Below are 22,227 nucleotides of genomic sequence, written 5' to 3' on the forward strand. Positions count from 1 at the left end.
TTGGGAGTCCACCTGGATTCGCAGCTATAGCCTGAAGAGCAGATGGAAGCTGTGACCAGGAGTTTTGCACAGGTTCACCTTGTATCCTAGCTACACCCTTTCCTTGATCACAAGGCCCTTCAGATGGTCGCTTATGACCTAATCATCTCACAGCTGGGATTACTGCAATGCACCTTACATATGGCTGCCCTTGAAAACAATTTGGAGGCTATAGGTGGTCCAAAATACAGTGAGTCCAAACTGTGATCATGTGACCCATGGAGATGCTGCAACAGTTGTTAATTGTGGGGGGGGGGAAGTCATAAGTCACTTTTTCCAGTGCTGTTATAATTTTGACTGGTCACTAAATGAATTTTTGCAAGTTGAGGACTACCTGTATATGTTTTTAAATATTCTAAACTGCCCACTTGAAAGAACAGGTTAGGGATAGATCATCACGGAGAAATCAAAGATGACCTGGCTGCAGGTATCAATCAGTGAAGCAGCTCAGAATATTTTTGGAGTTAGGCAGCCTCAGAAACCAATAAAATAAATAAACCTGTTATTTCAAGTGAAATACTGGCATAAGAGCAGCAGACCAACCTCTTCATTCCTCTCCTGAATTCATACAGCTTTTGTCCTTCAGGGATGGCAAAAACACGAAAGACAGTTCCCTGGAAGGAAAGACAAGAGACACAAAAGTAAGAGACTATCGTGTGAAAAGGAATAGCAGTGTTTTGCTTCTGGAGAGGAGATACTACCCACCTTTCAACTTTGCCTGGGTAACAATTTTGTAGCAAGGAGCAGAAAAGTTGGATCACCAGAGAGACTAATAGAGATTCTACCAGATTAGACCCACTTTAAGGTCATAGAAGAGGCTTTTTATATTTATGAAATAGGTGGATTAAAGCTAACAGATGCTCAAGTTAGCTATTTTGTTGTTTTTTGTTGCTTGTTGTTTTTTTTAACAGAAAACACACCAAATTTCCACAATGGGAAACTGGAGAGTCACAGAACTACATGCAAACCCCAACCACACTTACTACACAGCAAAGTAGAATGGATTAAAAGATCTCAGTGGCAGAAAAAGGGATGGCCTTACTCCAAATATTTATGTTTTCTCTATCTGCCCTTCCCTGCTTCCTCCTAGCCATCCTCCCACATCTCCATCTGTCCCGTTTTTTAATTTGTAAGTTTCTTAATAGGGTCTAACAATAATAAGGATTTTTTTAAAAAATTAACCTAGGAACAACTACAGGTAGGTATCAGAGCAAAGTCTATCCTAAATAAGCACACAAATAAATGGATGGTTTATTTTTAGCTAATGCCACAGAACATTATTCGAAAGCTGTTGTCTCTAGAATTTACACCTGAGGAAATATTGTTTAGGATGAAGCAATGTTTGCTTAGGTTGGGTGGCTACTAGTTGGGTCATAACATGCGGTCTTAGAACAAGGACTTCTGATCTCTATGAGATTTGTTCCTGAGCATGTAAGATCTGAATGATAAAGATTCAACGTATTTCTAGGTGTATGACCCAGCTAGTAGATAGAGGTAAATGTACAACTAGAAGTAGAGTGATTACTCTGATAGCAGTCTTTAAATAACTGAAAGGTCAAAACTGCTCTCCTTTCTGAACGCTGGACACAGTAAAATGAAGTTAGAGGAAGGCTGATTTCTGTCAAAAAGACTCTTAAGAATAGTTTGACAGTGAAATTAATTACTGGAAATAAGCTCTCCCTTCATTGGAAGAGGTCAAGAGATACATTTGTTTGGGATGCTTTAAATGTGAATTCCCATTCTGAGAAGAAGGTTGGAAACTGTGGCCTATATAGGCCCTTCAAGTTAAACAATTCTAGACCCTTTTCCTGCTATTTCATCAAAAGTTCTTTTGATAAAAACTTTTTCACTCCTCTGGGTTCTAAAGTCTCTTGAATGACTAAGCACTCCAAATGAATGGGACCGTTGGACAGACATCTCTTCAAGTCATGCTCATAAAGGCTATCAGATTTAATTAAGATAACAAAAATGTTGGAAAAGTGGAGGAGAACAAATTGAAAAACTAGAGCACTAGACTACATTTTTGTCCTATGCTGAAGGTAAGGCAAGACAGCATTAACCTAAGAGAGAAAAACTAAAGACAGAAAAAACTAAACAATATGGGGAGGAAAAAACAAAAGAATCAAGAGGGGGAAAAACCCGAAATGAATGAATAAATTTTTGTCCTAGGCTGAAGGGAAAGTGAGGCAGCATAAACGTGAGAGAGGAAAAAAAACTAAATGAAATTTTATTTATTTAAAACATGTATATACCTGCCTACCTTATAGCCATCTCTTGGCAGCTCCCAATAAAGCTTTTACTACAGGTGGAAAAATGATATCCAACAGAATCAAATGATAATCCAAATACTTGTCTTCTTTAGTCCATTTCCTCTGAGAAAATGAGATCTACTTGTTAGTCTCCCATCACATTGTTGACTTACCTTTTCAGAAGCACTTGCTAGTTTTGAACCTGTAGAGTTGAAAGCCAAGGCTGCGAGGGGTCCTTCATGGGCAGAAATAGAACAAACATCTCTCTGTTAAGAAGAGGGAAAGTAAAATATGGTTATAGTAACTAAAATATATTTCAGCCTACCAAAGTACAAGATACAATGAAGTAAAAAATACACTGCAGGATCCAATTTGGGTCTGTCACTGGGACCATAATGTCATGGTTCCGACAGAGATGAACAAAGCAGAACTTCGAGGCTTGCAAATTCCTCAAAGAACATATTTATTAGTTACAAAGTATCTGCACATCAAAAGTGAAACCAAGTCTGGAGACACACATAACAATTCCCCAATACAAAGTTTAAAAATTCCACTTCCAAAGCTGTGCAAGCAACTACATTCCCCAATACATCTTCTTGACAGGCTTTTTACACAACGCCCAGCCTGCAGTCTTGGAAACAGCCAATGACCTTGGTTCCCATGGGATAAGAGTTTATTTTGACTAGCAAAGCACCTGGCAACCCCCCCCTCTCCATTTTATGTGGCAACTGAAAATGAATAGGAAAAATGGCTGCAGCCATGCTCATTTGTAGAATTGACACATAGGTTTTGTCTTCTGAGCTTTCAGAGAACTGAGCCCATCCTTAGAGAACTTCTCTCTAGCAGTGTGTGCTGTTCTCTGTGTGGTATTTATATGGTGTTGTATGTGGCTTTTTAGATGTTGATTGGGGTGTTGATGGCAAGCTATTAAATCGGCTGTTGTTTGCTTGTGCTGCCCAGCCCTCACATTCGAAGTACTTGATAAGCTGGTGCTAAATCTGCACTCCTGTTGACTGATGAAGGGGCGTTGATGAGGGGGCGTTTCTTAGGTTTCAATCACTTCCCTGGCTGTTTTTGTGCTTGCTTGTCCAACAATCTTAGTAGCTGCAAAATTGAACGTATGTCCCTGTTCATTGCAATGTGAGGCTACCAATGAGTTCAGGTCTCATCTGACCACTCGCTTGTGTTCTTGCAAACTGATTGTTAGCTTCTTCCCAGTCTGTCCTACCCAGTCACAGGGGCAATCCATGTAGGAGATTTGGTAGATTACATTGGAAGTATCTTCCACCTTGAAGTGATCTTTACAATACATAATTTTTCCTCGTATGGTAGCCTCTGGGTGGTGTCTGATGCCCACTTGCAGATCTCAGAAGCTGTGTTCTATAGCATCCAAAATGTTTTTGATGTATGACAGGGTGTGCCATGTGGTTGGTCTTGTACTTTGTCTTCCTTTCTCTCCTCACGGTATTGCACAGACATATTGTAAAAAATGATTGTGGGTACCCATTCTGTTTGAATTGTTCATGTAGGTACCTGTTATCCTGCTGTTTGGACTTTTGGGTACTACAGTGGGTTCTCACCCTGCCATATAGTGTTCTGATGCAACTCTTTTTGAGTGACAGTGGATGGTTGCTGTTGAAATTCAGAATGTGTCGAGTGTTGGTGGCCTTGTGATAAACTGTGGTTTCTAGGCTTCCATCCTCTTGTCTGTTGACAAGTACATCTAAAAATAGTAATTGCTTAGCTGTTTCTTCATCCATTGTAAACTGTATGTCGGGGAAGATGGAGTTCAGTATGGTATGAAAGTCTTTAGGTACATTTCTCTTGATGATGACAAATGTGTCATCCACATAATGGCACCAAAATTTAGGTGTATAGTTCTGAAATTCAGGGTGTTCTAGTTCACGCAGGACTGTTTCTGCAATGACTCCTGATATTGGGAATCCTATGGGTGTCCCTTTTATTAGTTTGTACATTTCCCTTGCTTGGGAAACGGGCCCCTCGTCAGTCAACAGAAATGCTGATTTACCACCAGCTTATCCATTACTTCGAATGTGAGTGCCGGGCAGCACAAGCAAATGACAGCCAACAACTTAACAGCCAGCTATCAACAGCTCAATCAACATCTAAAAAGCCACATACAACAGGCATTATATAAATACCACACACAGAACAGCACACACACTGTGAGAGAGAAGTTCCCTGAAGATGGGCTTCAGTACAAGTCCAAAAGCTCAGAAGACAAAACTTCTGTTCCCAGTGACTGGCCCAGATTGGATCCTGCAACATTATCCTGGGACACATATATTCGTAAAAAATGCATTGCCTATCTAACATTATGATATTATTATTATTATTATTATTATTATTATTATTATTATTATTATTATTATTATTATTATTATTATTATTATTATTATTATTTATTGCATTTATATACCGCCCTTTCCCTGAGGACTCAGGGCGGTTTACAGGGAGTTAAAAATCAACCATACAAAAGTTAAAAAACCAATTTAAAAAAGATTAAACCAACCCTGTACAATTAAAAACCCCAATTAAAATAAATTTCTCCTCAGCCTGGGCCCGAGAGCTCAAAGAGCCATATGCAAATTGTACGGTGTGTGGAACCAGGTATAAAACAGCCAGGTTTGGATGCCTGGATGTAATATGCACATTCCATTAGTCTTGCCCCTAAGATATATTAGTGGTCCAGACATAATTTGGAACACATACATTCTAAGGAGAGAATCAGTGAAAAAAGGGTAGAGCTGACAGAAGCATGTAGCAGCAATGAAAGTAAGGATAAGAAAGATATTCAACAGGCGGATGTGAAAACAATGGCAGCAAACAATAAAGGAAAATATCCCAAATTGACTCATCAAAACAAAAACAACTTTCTGCACAGCCCTAAGCATATGCTGCATGCTACATCAAGGGTCCCCAACCCCCGGGCCGGCCAGCAACCAGTCCACACAAACAAGCAAAGCCCCATCCGTGGGATGCAGGCAACACACAAAACCACGCACTCTCCGGTCCATGGAAAAACCTTTCTCCACAGAACTGGTCCCTGGTGCCCAAAAGGTTGGGGACCTCTGTGCTACATAATGCTCCTACCTTATTTAAATTTGACTCTCAAGCCACAGAGTTATCAAATCTGTGCCCTAGAATACCTCTGTGATTCATTTTTGCACCTACCAAATTGTTTCCGTCATACAACACAATCTCGCCGACAACAGGACTACCAGGATATGCCACGTAGGAGTTGGAATGGTTGATAGAAAGTGCGCATAAACCTGCCAAGAGAAGAAATAGTATGGTCAGGAAGTAATTTAAGCTCAGGGATACAGAAGTAAGGAGTTCACAGGTAACGGCATGGCTTCTCCTGGAAAAGCCTAACCTGTGCTGGACGAGTGCTGGCAGCCACAAGCATTCTGGACAAAAACCGTCTGGACTCTTGTGACATCTACAGGCAGCAGATGGTATAGTTCCATTCAGAATCTGACCACCAAATATGACATTCTGATTGATTTTCCCCTTTACAAATCCACCCTTAACAGGATGGCTTTTCCTTTATGCAGCCATTCAGGTTCAGAGATCATCAGGGAGATACCAATGGAATCCTCCTGGGGAACTGCTGACAAGGCTGGTTTCATGGTCTAACGCACAACAGGCACAGCAAAAGAATGTGTGTAAGCAAAGAATGAATTCACTTGGATCTGAGTGCTTTTGTTTCTATACCGGAAAGTGATCAGCAGGCCCACTAAGCAGAAAGAGTAGAAAGCAGTAGCAAAAATTAGACATTGTTCAAAAACCATAGGGCAGTAATTTAAAGATTTATTGCATAGTGGTTGCCACTATGTAAAGAGATAACACACTATATCCAACATTATTCCCATTTGTTTCCTTATTTTTACCACTTTATGAAAGTCACAAGGAATTAAAATGTTAGGTATATCATATCAGCGATAACAAAGGATCTTCACAGATTCAAAATCCATCTTGTATGCAAGCTAAAGTTGTTTTAACTTTCCAAGTCATCCCAAAGTGCTGTTTTTTAAAAAGGTGATTGGACTTTCTTGGGTTTTTTTTCTTTGAAAAAGTTTTGCTTCTCATCCAAAAAGCTTCTTTGGTTCTTCTTTTCCTTTTGGAAAAAACACCTTTGGGACAACCATGACCTGGAAATTGAGAATCTCCCTTGACAACTTTCCTTCACAATATTGCAGAATTGCCTATTTCATTAAATAATTTCTTAGTGACGTTCAAAATCCTTTGTTCAAAATGATTTACATTGAAAGATTCCATTTGTTAAAAGTGACCTGTTCTGAGTTTGAAACACCTATTCTGGAAATATCTCAACCTAAAATAGGTCTATATTAAAGTCAAAACACCTGTTTTAACCTCAAAATATCTGAAATACCATCGGGTACTTCCATCAATACTACTAATCAAAATGGATGTGAGGGCGATCTGGCTGCGACATCTGTCACCCCATTGATCGCCAGGGTTGATTCAGCTGATCTGGCTGGCTAGGCAGGTGTCCCCTTCCTCCCTCACCGCTCCATGTGTGTCTCTCCCGAAGCTGTGTGCTCCGTGGAAGAGGATGACCACCCCAGATAGAAGGAGTGTACCGATCTTCGGTCAAGGGTATACTAAACAAATTGGCATATCATGATGTCAAATCCACCCCTTCTCCATTCTGCTCATACATTGTGGATTTAGTCTTGAGTGGTTGAGGGAGACCTATTTGGGGAACAATCCAATGAATTGGAAAAAAAACAATTAGCACTTTATGCTTGCTTTTCTGCCCTCCTGATTATGGACTCGTAAGAAACTGTACACTATGCTCACACTCTTGTGCACCACAGATGCAATTCAAAATGCATTTGTTGTGAGGATGTATTTGCCAATTTGGCCTGTCTATTGAGCCCCCACTCTGCCCCCCCCCAAATGTGCTGGCAAATGAAATATAAAATACCATCTTCATTATTATTTTTGTTGAACGAAGGTTGTATGCCTGATGGCTTTTATTTATTTAATGTATAAGCTGCAGAACTCAGAAGTCAATTTCCAGTAGTTTACACCATGCATCCGCGCGAGTTGTGATGGGGGTTTCCCGATACTCCCATGTAACACCTCTACTCCGCGAGCTGCATTGGCTTCCAGTTGCCCTTCGGGTGAGATTCAAGGTGCTGGTGATGACCTATAAAGCCCTAAATGGCGAGGGTCCGGGATATTTGAGGGAACACCTGCTACCAGCATCAAGTTCCCTTCGTCCAGTGCGCTCCCACAGGGAGGGTCTCCTCAGGGTGCCGCCGGTTAAAGACTGCCGGCGGGTAACACCCACGGGTAGGGCCTTCTCAGTGGGTGCGCCTGCCCTGTGGAACCAGCTGCCTGCGGAGCTTAGGACTGCCCCCGACCTCCGTTCATTCCGCCGGGACCTGAAGACCTGGCTCTTCGAGCTCTCTGGCCCAGGCTGAGAATTTTTTTAATTTTAATTTTAACTGGGTTTTAATTTTCTCAGGGTTCTATTTAATCTTTTTAAATTTGTTTTAACGTTTGTATTGACTTTCTTTTAAATGCCCTGTAAACCGCCCTGAGTCCTTCGGGAAAGGGCGGTATATAAATCTAAATAAATAAATAAATAAATAAATAAATAAATAAATAAATAAATAAATAATAAAATATGAAAAACGTAGAAGTCAAATAAAATTAAATCTATAAAATAAAAAAAGCAAAACTACCAGAAAACAATAGGTGCAGTGATGACCATCGAAAGACCCTTTTGTGGAGGTGTAAATGTTGGCAGGGCTTTATCCGGTTGGGTCTGGGGATGTGAGATTTGTCGCAAGGGAATGCACAACGCTGAAACTGTTTCATGTTTTGTTCCAACAGAATGTTCTCAAAACATGGTTAAGCTCAAAACGAAAATCCATTTCGTGCACGTTCCCTCTTTTTCATACACAAAAACCTTATTGCATACAGTATTCACCATCTTCTACAACCCATGTTACCCGATTTTTCTGCACAGTTCAGCAGCAAGCACATTTCCACACTAACTACTGACTCTAGTAAATGAGGGATGATTCTGCAGCACACACTGATAATGCAGTTGAAGATTCAGAATGTGCTGTGTCAGAAAGCAGAGAAAAGCCTACTCGTACAGATCAGACCTCTCCATCTTGCTGCCTGTATTGGCCCCACCACTCCAAGAATCCTTAGACAATTACTATGCTGGACAGACAAAACTAAAGATTCGTAAGCCTGCTCCATTAAGATTCCTTAAGTCTTCCAATCCCACGCTTTACTTTTTCTTCCTCCTACACAGCACCCTCCTGGCCTACAGGCAAACTTAATACCATAAATACAAATGATGTTTACAAATGTCATAAAAGTCCAGTCACAGAGGAAGAGCAAGTCCTTCTGTTAATACTCAAAGTTCTCTTTGTATTTCTAAGTGCCACTTGGCTCTGGGCCAAACACATTCAGCAGGTTGTGTTACAGCATTGGCATGAAAGCATGGCAGACAGGAAGTATGGATTTATTTCATCTTGGGACCAATTTTATGCTGCTTTAAGGAAAAGCAAATTTAATATATTGAGTGACCATAAATTGCATTTTTAAAAATTTAGGGTGCCAAGAGCAAAAGGGGATAACATGTCACAGATGGCATCTCCAGAAGGGCTGATCTAGAATTGATCTAGTCCCTCCTTTTTGTTAAAATAAAACAGCTACATTAAAGTTACAAGATGTTTAGCACACTTAATGCTGTAGGAAGAGCGGCAGGACTTGGTGGTTGAGTTAAAAGAGAGATCAGCCTAGAATCCTTACATAGCCACAATTCCGTTGACACTTATCTAACCCTAAACAGAAACTATTATTTGAGAAGATTGCTAAAAGATAGGGTTGTGTTTTTTTTTGCAATAAATCAATATAATTGGACCTTCACATTAGACCTGGTCTTTCCCACCTGATAAAATTCACTGCTATTTTTCTTTTCTAAAAATGGGTTTTTTATACTTTAAGAATCTGACAAATTATTGCCATATTTCAGCTGGATGTTACACAAGTTTGGAGCCACAACAGTCCTATACAATCCATAGTTTCTCATCCCTCATCCAGAATAATTCAAGCACCCAAACTGTCTTTTTTGTTGTTGATTAGGACAGAAACTATACTCCAGAGAAGAAGAAAATTCCCATTCTGAAAGAGTGTCTTGCTATGCTGGGAAAATCTATTAAGTTCAGTTTTATTCTGGCTCCCATTTTCCTCAAATGTAAGTTCATTTTGGCCTGCATCCTTATTAGTCTGTAATTTTTATAAATCAGCCAAGTACATATATTTAGGTTTAAATTGCTCAAGTATATGTAGTATTTACGTTTCTGAATTCCTAGCTTCATTTCAAAATTCTATTGTCATCTAATAAACATCTGGATATTTTGCAGTCCAGATATAATAGTCCTGGATAAGTATAAAAGTGCTGCCTCAGAAGTCCTCAACCATTCAAACTGCAATATTCCCATGAAATGAAACAGCTTGTACATTATAGAAGAAACAATCACATTATTTTGGAAAGTGCATGTATCTATAATATCAGAACACAAAATATCAGGAACCTTCAAAATTCAGATGCTTGACAACTTCTTCAAAGTTTCTACTGCCTTGCACTGGAGTCAGGACAGATTTGTAACAATAGAGACTAAGCTGAGCATTGATTTGGGGAGCAGAATTGGGCAGAGATCTTGCTGATTATATGTTTTCTTGAAACAGTTATTTATGTTGCAATAACTCCAAGAAAGCTATAATGATGTAAACTCGCAACAGTTAGAACAGAAAGCAGCCAAAACAATACTTAATCTGCTTACAGCTACAGTTAGAGGTAACAACAAGACCAAACTATTCCTATTGCAGAAAGCTGCAGGAACATTTTACTACTGGCACTATCAAGAGAAGGTCAGAAAGATTCTTCTTTTCACAAAGTCCTTTACTCTTCTTTGGCAAGTCATGCTTGTTCCCTTACCTGTTGTGTTAGGAGGGGTGTTCAGGATTGTTTTCAGAAGCTTCATGTCTTTAATGTTATGAATATAAATAGATTCTTCCAAGCAAACAATCAGTCTCTGCAAGGATAAAAAAATTAAAACAAAACTCTTGTTATTTAGACATTAGAAAGACCCCAGGCAGCTGCCAGATCCCATTAGGGCACGGGTGTCAAACCCGCTGCGCCACGTGAGGTGTCACGACGCATCACGACTTTTTTTGCATTGCTGGAGCTGAGGTGGGCGCAGCCTCCACATGAGGCAATCAACCCGACAGTTTGACACCCCTGCATTAGGCCATTCCAGAAGGGTTCAGTCACAGGCCAACTCAACCTACCCTTGAGGAAGGGAATAGGATGACTCCAAATTTTATCACTTTTGATATGCACTGCATAATTATATCATCTTTTCTTCAGCTACTGCTAAAGAGATAGGCAGAAACAAGATCACAAACAGTTCTCTGTAACATGCCATACTTGGTATTTGAAAAGAGAGATAGATATAATTCAGAAATAGCATCTGACACATCGGCCCCTATAGTTCTCTGTGACATGGGAGTGTTATCTTTGCAAAAATGTTTTAACTCAAGTGAATCAAGCTCAGTTCCTGGTGACGATTCCAGAATTTTCTAGAATCCTACGGCTGAAAGGGATTTTGGAGGTTTTCTAGTGCAACCACTTCCCAAGGCAGGAATCCTCAGATCATCCCAGACAAATGGCTGTTTAATGTTTGCTTGAAAACCCCCAACGATGGAATATAATTAATAGACTTCGTTTGCATCCTTGGCATGGTGAACAGATTTGAATTGCCACAATATCCTTGTACCCACTCTTATTTTAAAATGTCATGAAATTTCAATCTTATTTTTCTTTCTTTTTTTTTACCTTATGTTGGGATAATATGCTCAACATTTAGCAGTATAATGGTGATTATGGCATTTATAGTAGCTGCTGTAGTTTCTGTACTATGAAATGGAAAGCACACTGGAAAAAGGAATCAGTGGACACACATGCTCCAAAATTACTTAACTAGCTGATAATGCTGATCCATGCATAATATCTGTTTGGAAAATTGCATTTACCGAAGCCCCTGCAATCCTATATTCATTTACCTGGAGGTCAACTCCGTTAAACCCATTGTTGACTTATTTCTGAGCCTATATTACTGAACTGTGAAAATGTATATTAGCCAATTCAGCTAATTACTGAATAACCTAAAGAAAGCTAGATAATTACAAAAAATATAAAGGTAAAGGTAAAGGTTCCCCCGCACATGCGTGCTAGTCGTTTCCGACTCTAGGGGCCGGTGCTCATCTCCGTTTCAAAGCCGAAGAGCCAGCGCTTGTCCGAGGACATCTCCGTGGTCATGTGGCCGGCATGACTAGACGCCAAAGGCCCACGGAACGCTGTTACCTTCCCACCGCAGTGGTCCCTATTTTTCTACTTGCATTTTTACGTGCTTTCGAACTGCTAGGTTGGCAGAAGCTGGGACGAGTAACAGGCGCTCACTCTACTACGCGGCACTCGGGATTCGACCCGCCAAACTGCCGACCTTCCGATCGACAAGCTCAGCGTCCTATAGGAACATGGTTTCTTCCTTGTCCAGCATCTATGCATATTAGAAACAGGAGCAAAATATCATCTCTGACAAATTGCTAATGGTATAACCATGTTGGGACCATCTGGTTACAACAATCTAGATCTTTTAGCTTTTTCAGTGAAAACACAAGAGCCATTTACAGGATTGAGCGAGGCAAAGAACACAAAGCATCTGAAATCACACTAACAACTTGCTTGGCATCCTAAGGCCGCTGAAAATGTAGTGTTTTTAAGAGGAACTTTATCTTCATAAAACCAAATTTGAAATTATTGCAAAAATAGGATTCACTACTTAAATCCTTTATTTTTTTTAGAAAACAAACTTTTTTTCTAGATACAGCATTCCAAACAAGGACTGTCAAATGATCGAACCATGTTATTTCAATAAACATGTTATTTCCAAATAATGTAGCACTATATTTTCCAGTACCTCATATATAATGCTAAAGTAATCAGAGATTTTCCACTAATATGATTCATGCAGAAGTGGTGTATTCTGAGCCTGTGTCATTATCAATGGTAAGTTTGGATTTTGCAATGAAATACTCTGCTTTTACAACTTCTAGAATTCCCTGTAAGAGCAATCTGCTGCCTATATAAAAATGTCCACTTGTTGTCTAAAGCTGGCTACTTATTTAAACATAAACTAAAACTTCCTTGTCTTTTCCCCCATATCTCCTAATATCCTATTTTGTTTCTAAATCCCTAAAAAAAATGGTCTGACCAAAAATGTACACGGCATTGATAGGAATTCATTTATATGCTGATCACTAAGCTCTGAGTAAAATCACATGCCACTGAAATATAACTTTAAAATTACATTGAAAGTTTTACAACAGGTTCAGCTAAACTACAAAGTGCCCCTGAAAAAGGGATACATCCAAAATTCATCATTTTGGAATTTTTCCCTTTCCTCTTTATTGTCTATAGCAGACATGTCAAACAGCTGGCCCGCGGGCCGGATGCATCATACTGAAACTGCGCCCACCCCATTGCCGGCAATGGGGAAAAAGTTGCGATACGTTGCGTGACGTCACATGACATCACGAGTTTGACATGCCTGCTCTATAGTTTTTAGTACCTGCCCTCCTCTTCTTATAATGAATTTTGATGAGCGTGAGGATTCAAAATAACATTCCAGCACTATGCCAACTTTGAGACTACATTCTTGGGTGAGAGAAAAAATTCCATGGAAAAAGGGACATTTGCATATTCCACGTGGCACGAACAAAAAATATTAGAAAGATAAAAAGAAAAGGATAACTAAATGAGATTAAAATGGTTCAATTATAAAGAACAACTTGGAAAATTGTAGATATTCAGTTAGGGCAGAAGGAATGTAGTTGCTACATGGCAAATAAAAAATGTAATTTTTTTTCTGACCATAAAAATAGCAGAGACATGTGTCCCTCTCAAGATCATACAATACGTCACATTACATGAAAAGATCAGGACAAGTAAAAATATACACCTAGCATATTGTTAGTTTTTGAAATTTAACTCCCACAGCTGTATTTACAACAAAAACAAAGTGTTCTGTCACTTTAAAGATTAAGAAATCTCTTACTGAAGAAGTTTTCATGGATAACAATCCAGTTCATGTATTTAAAGAAGCAGACCATGATTATAATTGAAAAATGTGTATGGAATAACCAATTAGCCTATCCAATGATAAAATACTTTGTTGCTGCAATGGTGGTGAACGTAAGAAACAGTTGGTGATGGATAGTTGTAAGTTTTGAGTTTTTGAAGGATAAAACACATTTTTTTTAAGATTAAGACTTCATGACCAAACAGCAGTCTCAATGTTCAAAAAAAATATATAGAAGGGCAATACCTTCATTCCCTGCTTAAATCCCAAAGCATCCTGGTGGAGCTTCCTTAAATGATGGTTTATAAAATTGGTCTGATAGAAAATGGCAATTTTCAAAAGTCTGTGTACAGGCAAGGCAAGATTAAGTGCTCTCCATGTTTGGAATTATGACAAGTTCATAATCTGTAACTAATTTATTTATATATCCACAAATTAGAAGCTTCTGGAGAAACCATAAAGCAGTTTATCCAAAATCCTAGAACCTTCTTGTTAAGAATCAGAACCTGATGCAAAGCAGGCTCTTAGTTTCAAAGGAACAACCCATATTCACGTTCCCATTTTTAAAAAATTCTGCTTATACAGTAAACTATCATACCCTTTCACCAACTGGAAACCAGATTTTATTTTGCCAAACATATGTGACTAATAATGACCTGGCACTAAAAAGCTTCATCAGCTTAATTTAAAAGGATTCCTCTGTTCTAAAATGCTAAAAGTTTCCATTCATGTGTCCAATCAAGAAAAATAACCACACAAATACTCTTACACTTTTCATTATTTGCAAAAAATAACATTTCATCATAACGTCCTTAGCACTTTATGTTAAGGTTTGCAGCCACGTTTGACAGATGACATTCTTCACTTTTCGTATTAGATGCTGTGGCTATATTAGAAGGGAGATCTACTGTGAAGGCAAATGGATCATTTCATAAAATTAGAGAAATATGAAAGTTCAACTAAGATTAAGGCTTGCCTTTGATATGGAATAGATATAATAGCAATAGCAATAGCACTTCAGTGTGTTTTACAGCCCTCTCTTAGCAGTTTACAAAGCCAGCCTATTGCCCCCAATAATCTGGGTCCTCATTTTGCCAACCTCGGAAGGCTGGAAGGCTGAGTCAATCTTGAGTCGGTAAGAATCAAACTCCTGGCAGATGGCAGAATTAGCCTGCAATACTGCATTCAAACTACTGTGCCACCATGGTAATGAGTAATTAAAGATTACATCACTCTGAAATATAAGATAGGCGGTGACACTTCAGTTAAGCCATGAATTGTTTGAATCATGGTGAGTAGAGTACATCAACACTGACTAGATTCTCACACTGGCTTATTATCTGTTGTAAATGTGATACAGACAAGTAAAAAGCCTCTAGATTTTACCTGGCGGTTGAGCCGAATGGAAAGGATATTGCTAGAATAGCTGTAGTTACAGATTTCTGTCCCTTTCTTGAAATGATAGACATTCATCTGTTGCGGCTTCACCCGACTCACCACTACCACCAGACTGCTGGAGAAGAGGCGCTCCACAATGAAAACATCTGGGATTTCATCTGAATGGAAGCATGAGAAATTGTCAGAGAGATAGCATGTTTTCAAAAAGGAAGGAAAAAAGTTATTGGCTTGATTTCTATCCTACATTTCTATACCAATATTGATGAAAGGGCCAAAACGCTGATTCTATTTACTTATTAATTGCTGATTATCCATTATCAATTCATCTCCATTCCAGCTGAAAGAATCTGGATCAGCAATTCATGATAACAAAAAGGTAAAATCTCTGAATCTTTGCAAGCCAGGTATGATGATGTTCTGTGAAAAGAAGGAATACTTTTATATACTCTGTAATATAGCTGGTATTTCTTTTGGGACAGTCATTCTCAGCCCAACCCACCTCACAGGGTTGTTGTTGTGAGGAAAAGAGAAGGAGGGAGGTGTGTTAGATATGTTCACCACCTTATTTGTAAAAATAATAAAGGCAGGAGACAAGCAAACAAATGAATATATAAATAAAATATTATTGCTTGTAGGCACATTAAAAACCAGGCTTTTGTTAATTTAGAATGGCTTTATATATGGCAGATTCACCTTCTTTAGAAATACTCATAGCCACGTAGCTGAGACAATGAAGAAAAGTTATAGATATTAAATAATTAAGTAAATTTATTATTATTAAACTTGCCGCCCAACTCTTATAAACTCTAGGTGGCTCACATCAAAGACATTACAATAAAATCAATAAAGATAAAAAATGATAAAATTAGCTTTAATTAAAAGAATGAAAAGTCTAACTTTCCATCAGCATACACTGTATTTGCAGCATTTCATGTTAAAGAGCTCTCAACCAGCTTTAAAATCAATTATCTTCTATCATGAAATGTAGCAACACACAGATATATCCTTTTTGTCTGCCTGAGTCACCTGTAAACATTCTTGGAACTCTGACCTTGAACAGTATGTTGTGTCCTGGAAGTAAGAATATATAGTTCAATATATCCTGACCTGCCAGGTTATGCTGAACTACTAATTAAGTTCTCCTGCTTGACTTTACACAAAATGGTTACAATTCCCTCTCTTCCTTTCCTGAAGTCAAAACTATTTATTCACCATTATTTTAATTTTTCACGTACAGAGATACAGGTAGACCTTGACTTACAACCATCTGCTTGGTGACCAGTTACAACAGTACTGGGGAAAAAAATGACTTATGACAGTTTTCACACTTGACGACTGTTGCAGCATCCCCACAGTCACGTGATCAAAAATTCAGACGCTTAGCAACTGACTCATATTTATGATGGTTGCAGTGTCCTGGGGTCATGTGCTTAGCTTTTACAAATTCCTGACCAGCAAAGTCAATGAGGAAGCCAGATTCATTTCACAACCACCACTTCGTAACTGCAGTGGTTCACGCAAGAAAGGTCGTAATATGGGACAAAACTCACTGATCAACTGTCTCACTTACCGAGACATTTGGGGCTCAGTTGTAGCTGTTGAGGACTATCTATTTTTAGGTTTTTCAGAGATGTTAGCACACAGTGCACCTGTGTTGTGGTTTAAGTTTAAATACTTGCAACAGGGTGTTTTCAACATGCCGACATCTATAAGATTGTACTGCACAGTACCACATTCCTTTGGATATAACCTTTGACAAATCCACCATATCTGCCCCAATGGGAGCAGCCATTAAATGGCAGCAAAGATTTAATCTTTTATGTAGCTTTTGTTACCGTTTAATTGTTGTATAAAGTTTACCCTCCAGAGATGGTAGTTTACTTCGGTATTAGACATTCTAGTCCCAGATTTACCTTTTCTCCTCTTTCTTTTCTGGCCCAGTTGCCAGGACTAGATGAAAATTTATATTTCTGCATGAGATTAATTGTAGTGCATTTATACCCCTTTGCTGCCATTTAGTCATCAAAGCTCAGATACCGTTGTCCTAACTTTGAGGATTAGCAATACCCAACAGCTTCTGGGAGAACTGTCCCAACAAACCTAAAGCTCTGTCAATGATATAATTTGAAGCATAAAACTCAGAGAAGAAAACTTGAAATTAAATTGTATATATTACATTTAAATCCTACTTTTCAGATTGTTTATGACATTTGGTCAGTCAATTATTTTCTTCTGTGCACAGTGTTGGTTCGCATCAGGTATATTTTAGTGGTGCATTTTCTTTATGGTTTCTGCTCATTCCTGCATTTCTGGGACAGCTAAATCTTGGGAAGCAGGGCTATCTCTCAACTTTGAATTTTGTAAGTAGAATTCCATGGGAAATATTCCTTTGGTCAAATATACACTATGTTCGGCTATTTGAGTGTAACTTAGTAACAATCAAATATGAAAAAGAAGAGTAGTTGCATGGAAACAGCTAACAGAAACAACAGTTCTGAAATGGCTGGAGTAAAATTCAATGAACTCACTCGCTAAAATAATATTTAGCTGACATGTGTGCAATCTCATGAAGTGGGAGAACAGCCCTTGACTTACTCCCAACTAAAACACTCAAGATAGCCACAAGAATTTGAAAGCTTCAGCTTCTGCATCGTATGAACAAACTTGCAATTCCCTATCAACCAAACCTAGATAAGCTGTGATTAATCTTAATTAGTTAGGAAATTCAGTTAAATTCAAAAGACAATTTATATTAAGCTAGCTTGTGTTTAATTATTATTATTATTATTATTATTATTATTATTATTATTATTATTATTATTATTATTATTATTATTATTATTATTTACTTGTACAATATTTTGGGGGGGACAAAACACTAAACCATGTTAAACCTAAAACAGAAACTTCTAATTTCTATGCTGCTATGTTACAGACATCAATAATGCCACTCTCATAAATTCAATCACAGCATAGTATGTCTCAGGATGCAGTGATTCTGTGCTAAACGAACCTGAATTATTTTGAGCTAAATGCAGTGTGTTTAAGAAGTCTTTATGTTTCAGCCAACTGCTTGTAAACACCTCTACTTCCACCCCTTGCCTCTAATGAAGGGAAATGTACGTGTCCCAGGATAATGTGGCAGGATCTAATCTGAGTCAGTCACTGGGACCAGAGATCTAGTCTTCCAAGTATTCAGACTCTGGCCCTCCTCAAGGAATGTATCTCTTGATGTGTGCATTGGGCGGTTCTATGAGTAGTATTTACATAGAGAAGTTCCCCAAGGATTGGCTCCAGCCTAAGTCCGAAAGCTTGAAAAACTACGTAAATCTCTGGTCCTGGTAACCGACTCAGATTGTATTCTGCATGACTTTGCCTATCTATTCTGTAGCTTTCATTCTGTGATTCTTAGCAATGTCATGCTAGATAAATGTCATTGTCAACAAGTAATTTTCCTCATTAAACGGTTTTATATATATATATATATATATATATATATATATATATATATATATATATATATATATATGTTTTCTGAGGTTTTCGCGGGTGCCTGTATGTGGATCCTTGGTTTTTCGGGTTTTTCCCCGCGTAGAACTAGAGGTGTAGGCGCAACGTTTCGACGGAATCCCATCCGTCATCATCAGGCTTTAGCTTCCTTCTTCTGGGAGGCCAGAAGAAGGAAGCTAAAGCCTGATGATGACGGATGGGATTCCGTCGAAACGTTGCGCCTACACCTCTAGTTCTACGCGGGGAAAAACCCGAAAAACCAAGGATCCATATATATATATATATATATATATATATATATATATATATATATATATATATATATATATATATATATATATATAATTTTATTTTCCTGAATAATTAAATGAACAAGCATAGTGTTTTTGACTCATTTGTTTAATTGGGCTCCTTTTTAATCTAGTTTTAGGATATGTGGACAACAGATCATGTTTTATGGTCATATTTACGTAGGAATGTTAATAACTCAAAAAGATTCACAAGCTTTTAATCAACAGTGATACTGGTATCAAACAGTAGAGAATTTCCCACACAGTTCTGATTTCTTTAGCATGCAACTGTCCCTTTAATGCAGCTGCATCTGCATGGCTGTTTGAATTACAAGTAAGGCTGCAGCTAAGAAATGCCATCTGCTTTCTAGCAGAAAAGATCAGATGAAATTGCTTCTTTGGGGCACACTAATGTGTTATAATGCAGAATAAAAATCATCATCAGCTATTATTTTGTCAGGCCAAAACACAACGGACTTACTGCTTTCATGGACCTGATCCAGCTGTTCCACAGAACTCAGAGAAAAAAGTCTGTATCCAGTTTTGGTTCCAATGGCCAAGGAACTATAGAAGAGAAAAATGACACTAATTACATGCAGTAACATACAACCCATATAAAACACTCTTGGAATATCTGGATATTTTTCCAAAAATAGCTATAGTAGAAGACTAACAGGGAACCACAAGCATATCACTCTGAATCATATGGAAAAATAATATAAAGAAATAGTTGCCACAGTAATTCAAGCCAGTCCCAGTTGTTTTGAAGATATGAAAGAGTCCTTGGGAAGTCATTTTACCTTCGAGTGGATCAAAAAATTTTTTTAAAAAAACAATTCTATTCTATTCTATTTTATTCTATTCTATTCTATTCCTATTCCTGTCTGTTCTTTCTCCCTCCCCATCCCTTCCTCCCTCCCTTCCTCCACTAGGACCTTCCTATCATGTATGGAATTACATTCTTACATCCTCAAGGGTCACACAAATATTTAATCCATGTCATTGAAAGAACTGACCTCTTTTGATAACTTCAAATAAGCAAAAACAATACTGAACTCTAATAGATTTAAATGAATTTGAAAATTTGAAAATCTCCTAATTCAAAACATGGAACATTAGCTAGGCCTTATTGCTGATGAAATATGACTCAGAAACTAGAAAGAACTAATCTCTACAAATTGTTTCACATTCAGGAGATATATTTACCTTGGTTGATCATCTTATGCAAGAGGATCCCATCAAATATACTCTAAACCTAAATGAAGGACTAATGAATAGACAAGGTATTCAGATCTAGCTTTCAAAATTTAGTGTTATCTGAACAGTTATCCAGCTGAATATTCACAGAATGTTAACAGATCCTGAGAGGATGTCATATAGTTAGTGATAATTAATTCTGTTCCTGCCCAATGTGAAAATGCATGTGGATAATTCTCACTAACAGCACCATTTAAAACGCAAACGTTATTTACAGACAGCCTGCAACAGGCAATACCTAGCAAAGTTGCTATATTCAGACTCTCCATTTGCTAAGTATTTGATTGCAATGTTATTGGATAGATAATTGTTCAAATTTTAGATCAAGAATGATTTTCATATGGATTCTTTGATCACCAAGAAATGTTTTTAAAAGCCCTGAGCTACAAAGAAAGTTATCCAACCTATGGCCCAACAATCCTTAAGCTTTGATTAAACTTGAAGGTGAAAAATAATGTGGCAATCTAAATCGGGATGCAAAGTGCCAAATACCTGCCCGCCAAAACCTTGACAGCTTACACTATTTGGGGCAGGAGGTACAGAAGTGTTGGGCACCTTTTCTTCTGCCATATTGTCTCTCTCAACAAATTCTTCAGATGGAGAAAGATCTCCAGTTCTGGGATATTCCTGGGAAATGAAAGGATTTTGAATCCCAAAGCAGTTTCATTCTACTTTTCTTCAATCCTGCAGAAACCTCTCAAGTTGAAGGTCTACTGCTACCACGAGTAGAGAACCAGTTCATTTAGCACAGCTACCCGAAAAAGGCTAGGACTGAGCAAACTGCTGGTAGAACAGAACATTTCTATAATTCATCTCACTTTTCTTTCAGAAAAGACAGGCTTGATTCACAAACACTGTTAAATGATATAGTGACCTGGTAGTTTTTACTTTAGTGTCAGGTTATACTATTATACTACGGCCTTAATCTTATATACTACACATTTCTGTAAGTTAAGTATAAAGAAAGCCACCACATGATAGTTTGACTACAACCGTTATTTTTATTTATTTGTATACAACCTTTATTTTTACAAATAACTCAAGGCAGCAAACATATCCAATATACCTTCTTCCTCCTATTTTCCCCACAATAACAACACTGTGAGGTGGTTGGTTTGAGAGAGCATGACTGGCCCAACTCACCCAGTTTGCTTTCATGGTTAAGATGGGACTAGAACTCATGGTCTCCCAGTTTCTACCCTGGTACTTTAATCATTACACTATCAATCAAGTTGAATATTGAATATTCTGAAACAAAATGGAAGAAAATACATTGGCACATAACATGCCTGCATCCTACCGATTTTCAATTTTCAAACCGAATGCCATAACCCTCTGAAGGGTAACAAATGTGAGGGGTCTCGTTTCCATTCTGCCTGGCTAGTGCTGTCAGCTTTTCCCAGCAGAATGGGAGCGGAGTCTGGTAGCAATTTCAACCATCTCCTGTATGCTTTGTTGTACAACAAGTATCCCATCCTCAAAGGAAAAAAAAATCCAAGCATTCCACTGTTTCTTCCTTGTCTGTCAATAATGTTGGCTTTCACGGACCCTTTTTATACTAGGAGCTAATGAATGAGATAGTGATTGGAAGGCAGAAACAAAGAGCAATAACAAAATATATCTTAGTGAAAGATGTTTGTAGGGGTCCAGAAATTGTATGTCATGACTCTCTGAGGGGTAGCAAGGAAGCCTGGGGTGCTGCTGGTGGGGGTTTGTTATCCCATTCTCCCTGGCTATTGCTGTCACTTTTTCCCAGATTTCTCTGGAGAGGGAGAATGAGAATGAATGTGTACTAAAAAACTGTGCAAAGATAATAGTGATTGAAATAGTATTTTTTTATTGGTATCTTGCCTTGAAACAATATTTTGAATCCAACTGCAACCAAAAAATGCAACAAAGCAAGCTGTGATATCCTCAAGAAGAGCAAACTGTAAGTTTTCATATACTGTTCCCTTGCATGAAATACAAATTTCCCAAATTTGGATATAACGTATCTCTGCTAAACATCAGATCTAGGCCAAGAAAGTTTACACTGTCACAGGATTCTGTTTTTCTGCAAAACGCTACTGTATTTTGGGTTTTGTTATACAGCTATGAAGCTGCTATTGTTATTTAAAAGAATTAAATACACTGCACTTATATGGTGTGGTTTAGACAAATTCAATTTCCCTATCTTGATTCACCACAATATCCCACACTAAAAATCGTAACAGAAGTTCTTCAACAGATAAGCTGATATATAAAGACCACAGCTGTAAAATA

At 38.1% G+C, this 22,227-nt stretch overlaps 1 protein-coding gene across 9 annotated transcripts in view; it reads right to left on the minus strand.

Annotated features, from left to right (window-relative positions):
• WIPI1 (WD repeat domain, phosphoinositide interacting 1) overlaps positions 1 to 22,227 on the minus strand; it is a 45,011-nt gene that overhangs the window by 17,356 nt on the left and 5,428 nt on the right. For all 9 annotated transcript variants that reach the window (XR_014025229.1, XR_014025230.1, XR_014025231.1 and 6 more), the window contains exons 2-7: positions 19,190 to 19,272; positions 14,897 to 15,066; positions 10,306 to 10,402; positions 5,484 to 5,581; positions 2,462 to 2,554; positions 583 to 653 (exon numbers count right to left, since the gene is read on the minus strand). Coding sequence is in view for 4 of the 9 variants with exons in the window: in XM_081318554.1 (XP_081174680.1) it covers positions 583 to 653; positions 2,462 to 2,554; positions 5,484 to 5,581; positions 10,306 to 10,402; positions 14,897 to 15,066; positions 19,190 to 19,272 (612 nt within the window). In the remaining 5 variants the exon portion in view is untranslated. The remainder of the gene's footprint in view (positions 1 to 582; positions 654 to 2,461; positions 2,555 to 5,483; positions 5,582 to 10,305; positions 10,403 to 14,896; positions 15,067 to 19,189; positions 19,273 to 22,227) is intronic.

The sequence above is a fragment of the Vipera berus genome (genome assembly GCF_964194415.1).
Source record: "Vipera berus genome assembly, chromosome: 2".
Taxonomy (NCBI): Eukaryota; Metazoa; Chordata; class Lepidosauria; order Squamata; family Viperidae; genus Vipera; species Vipera berus.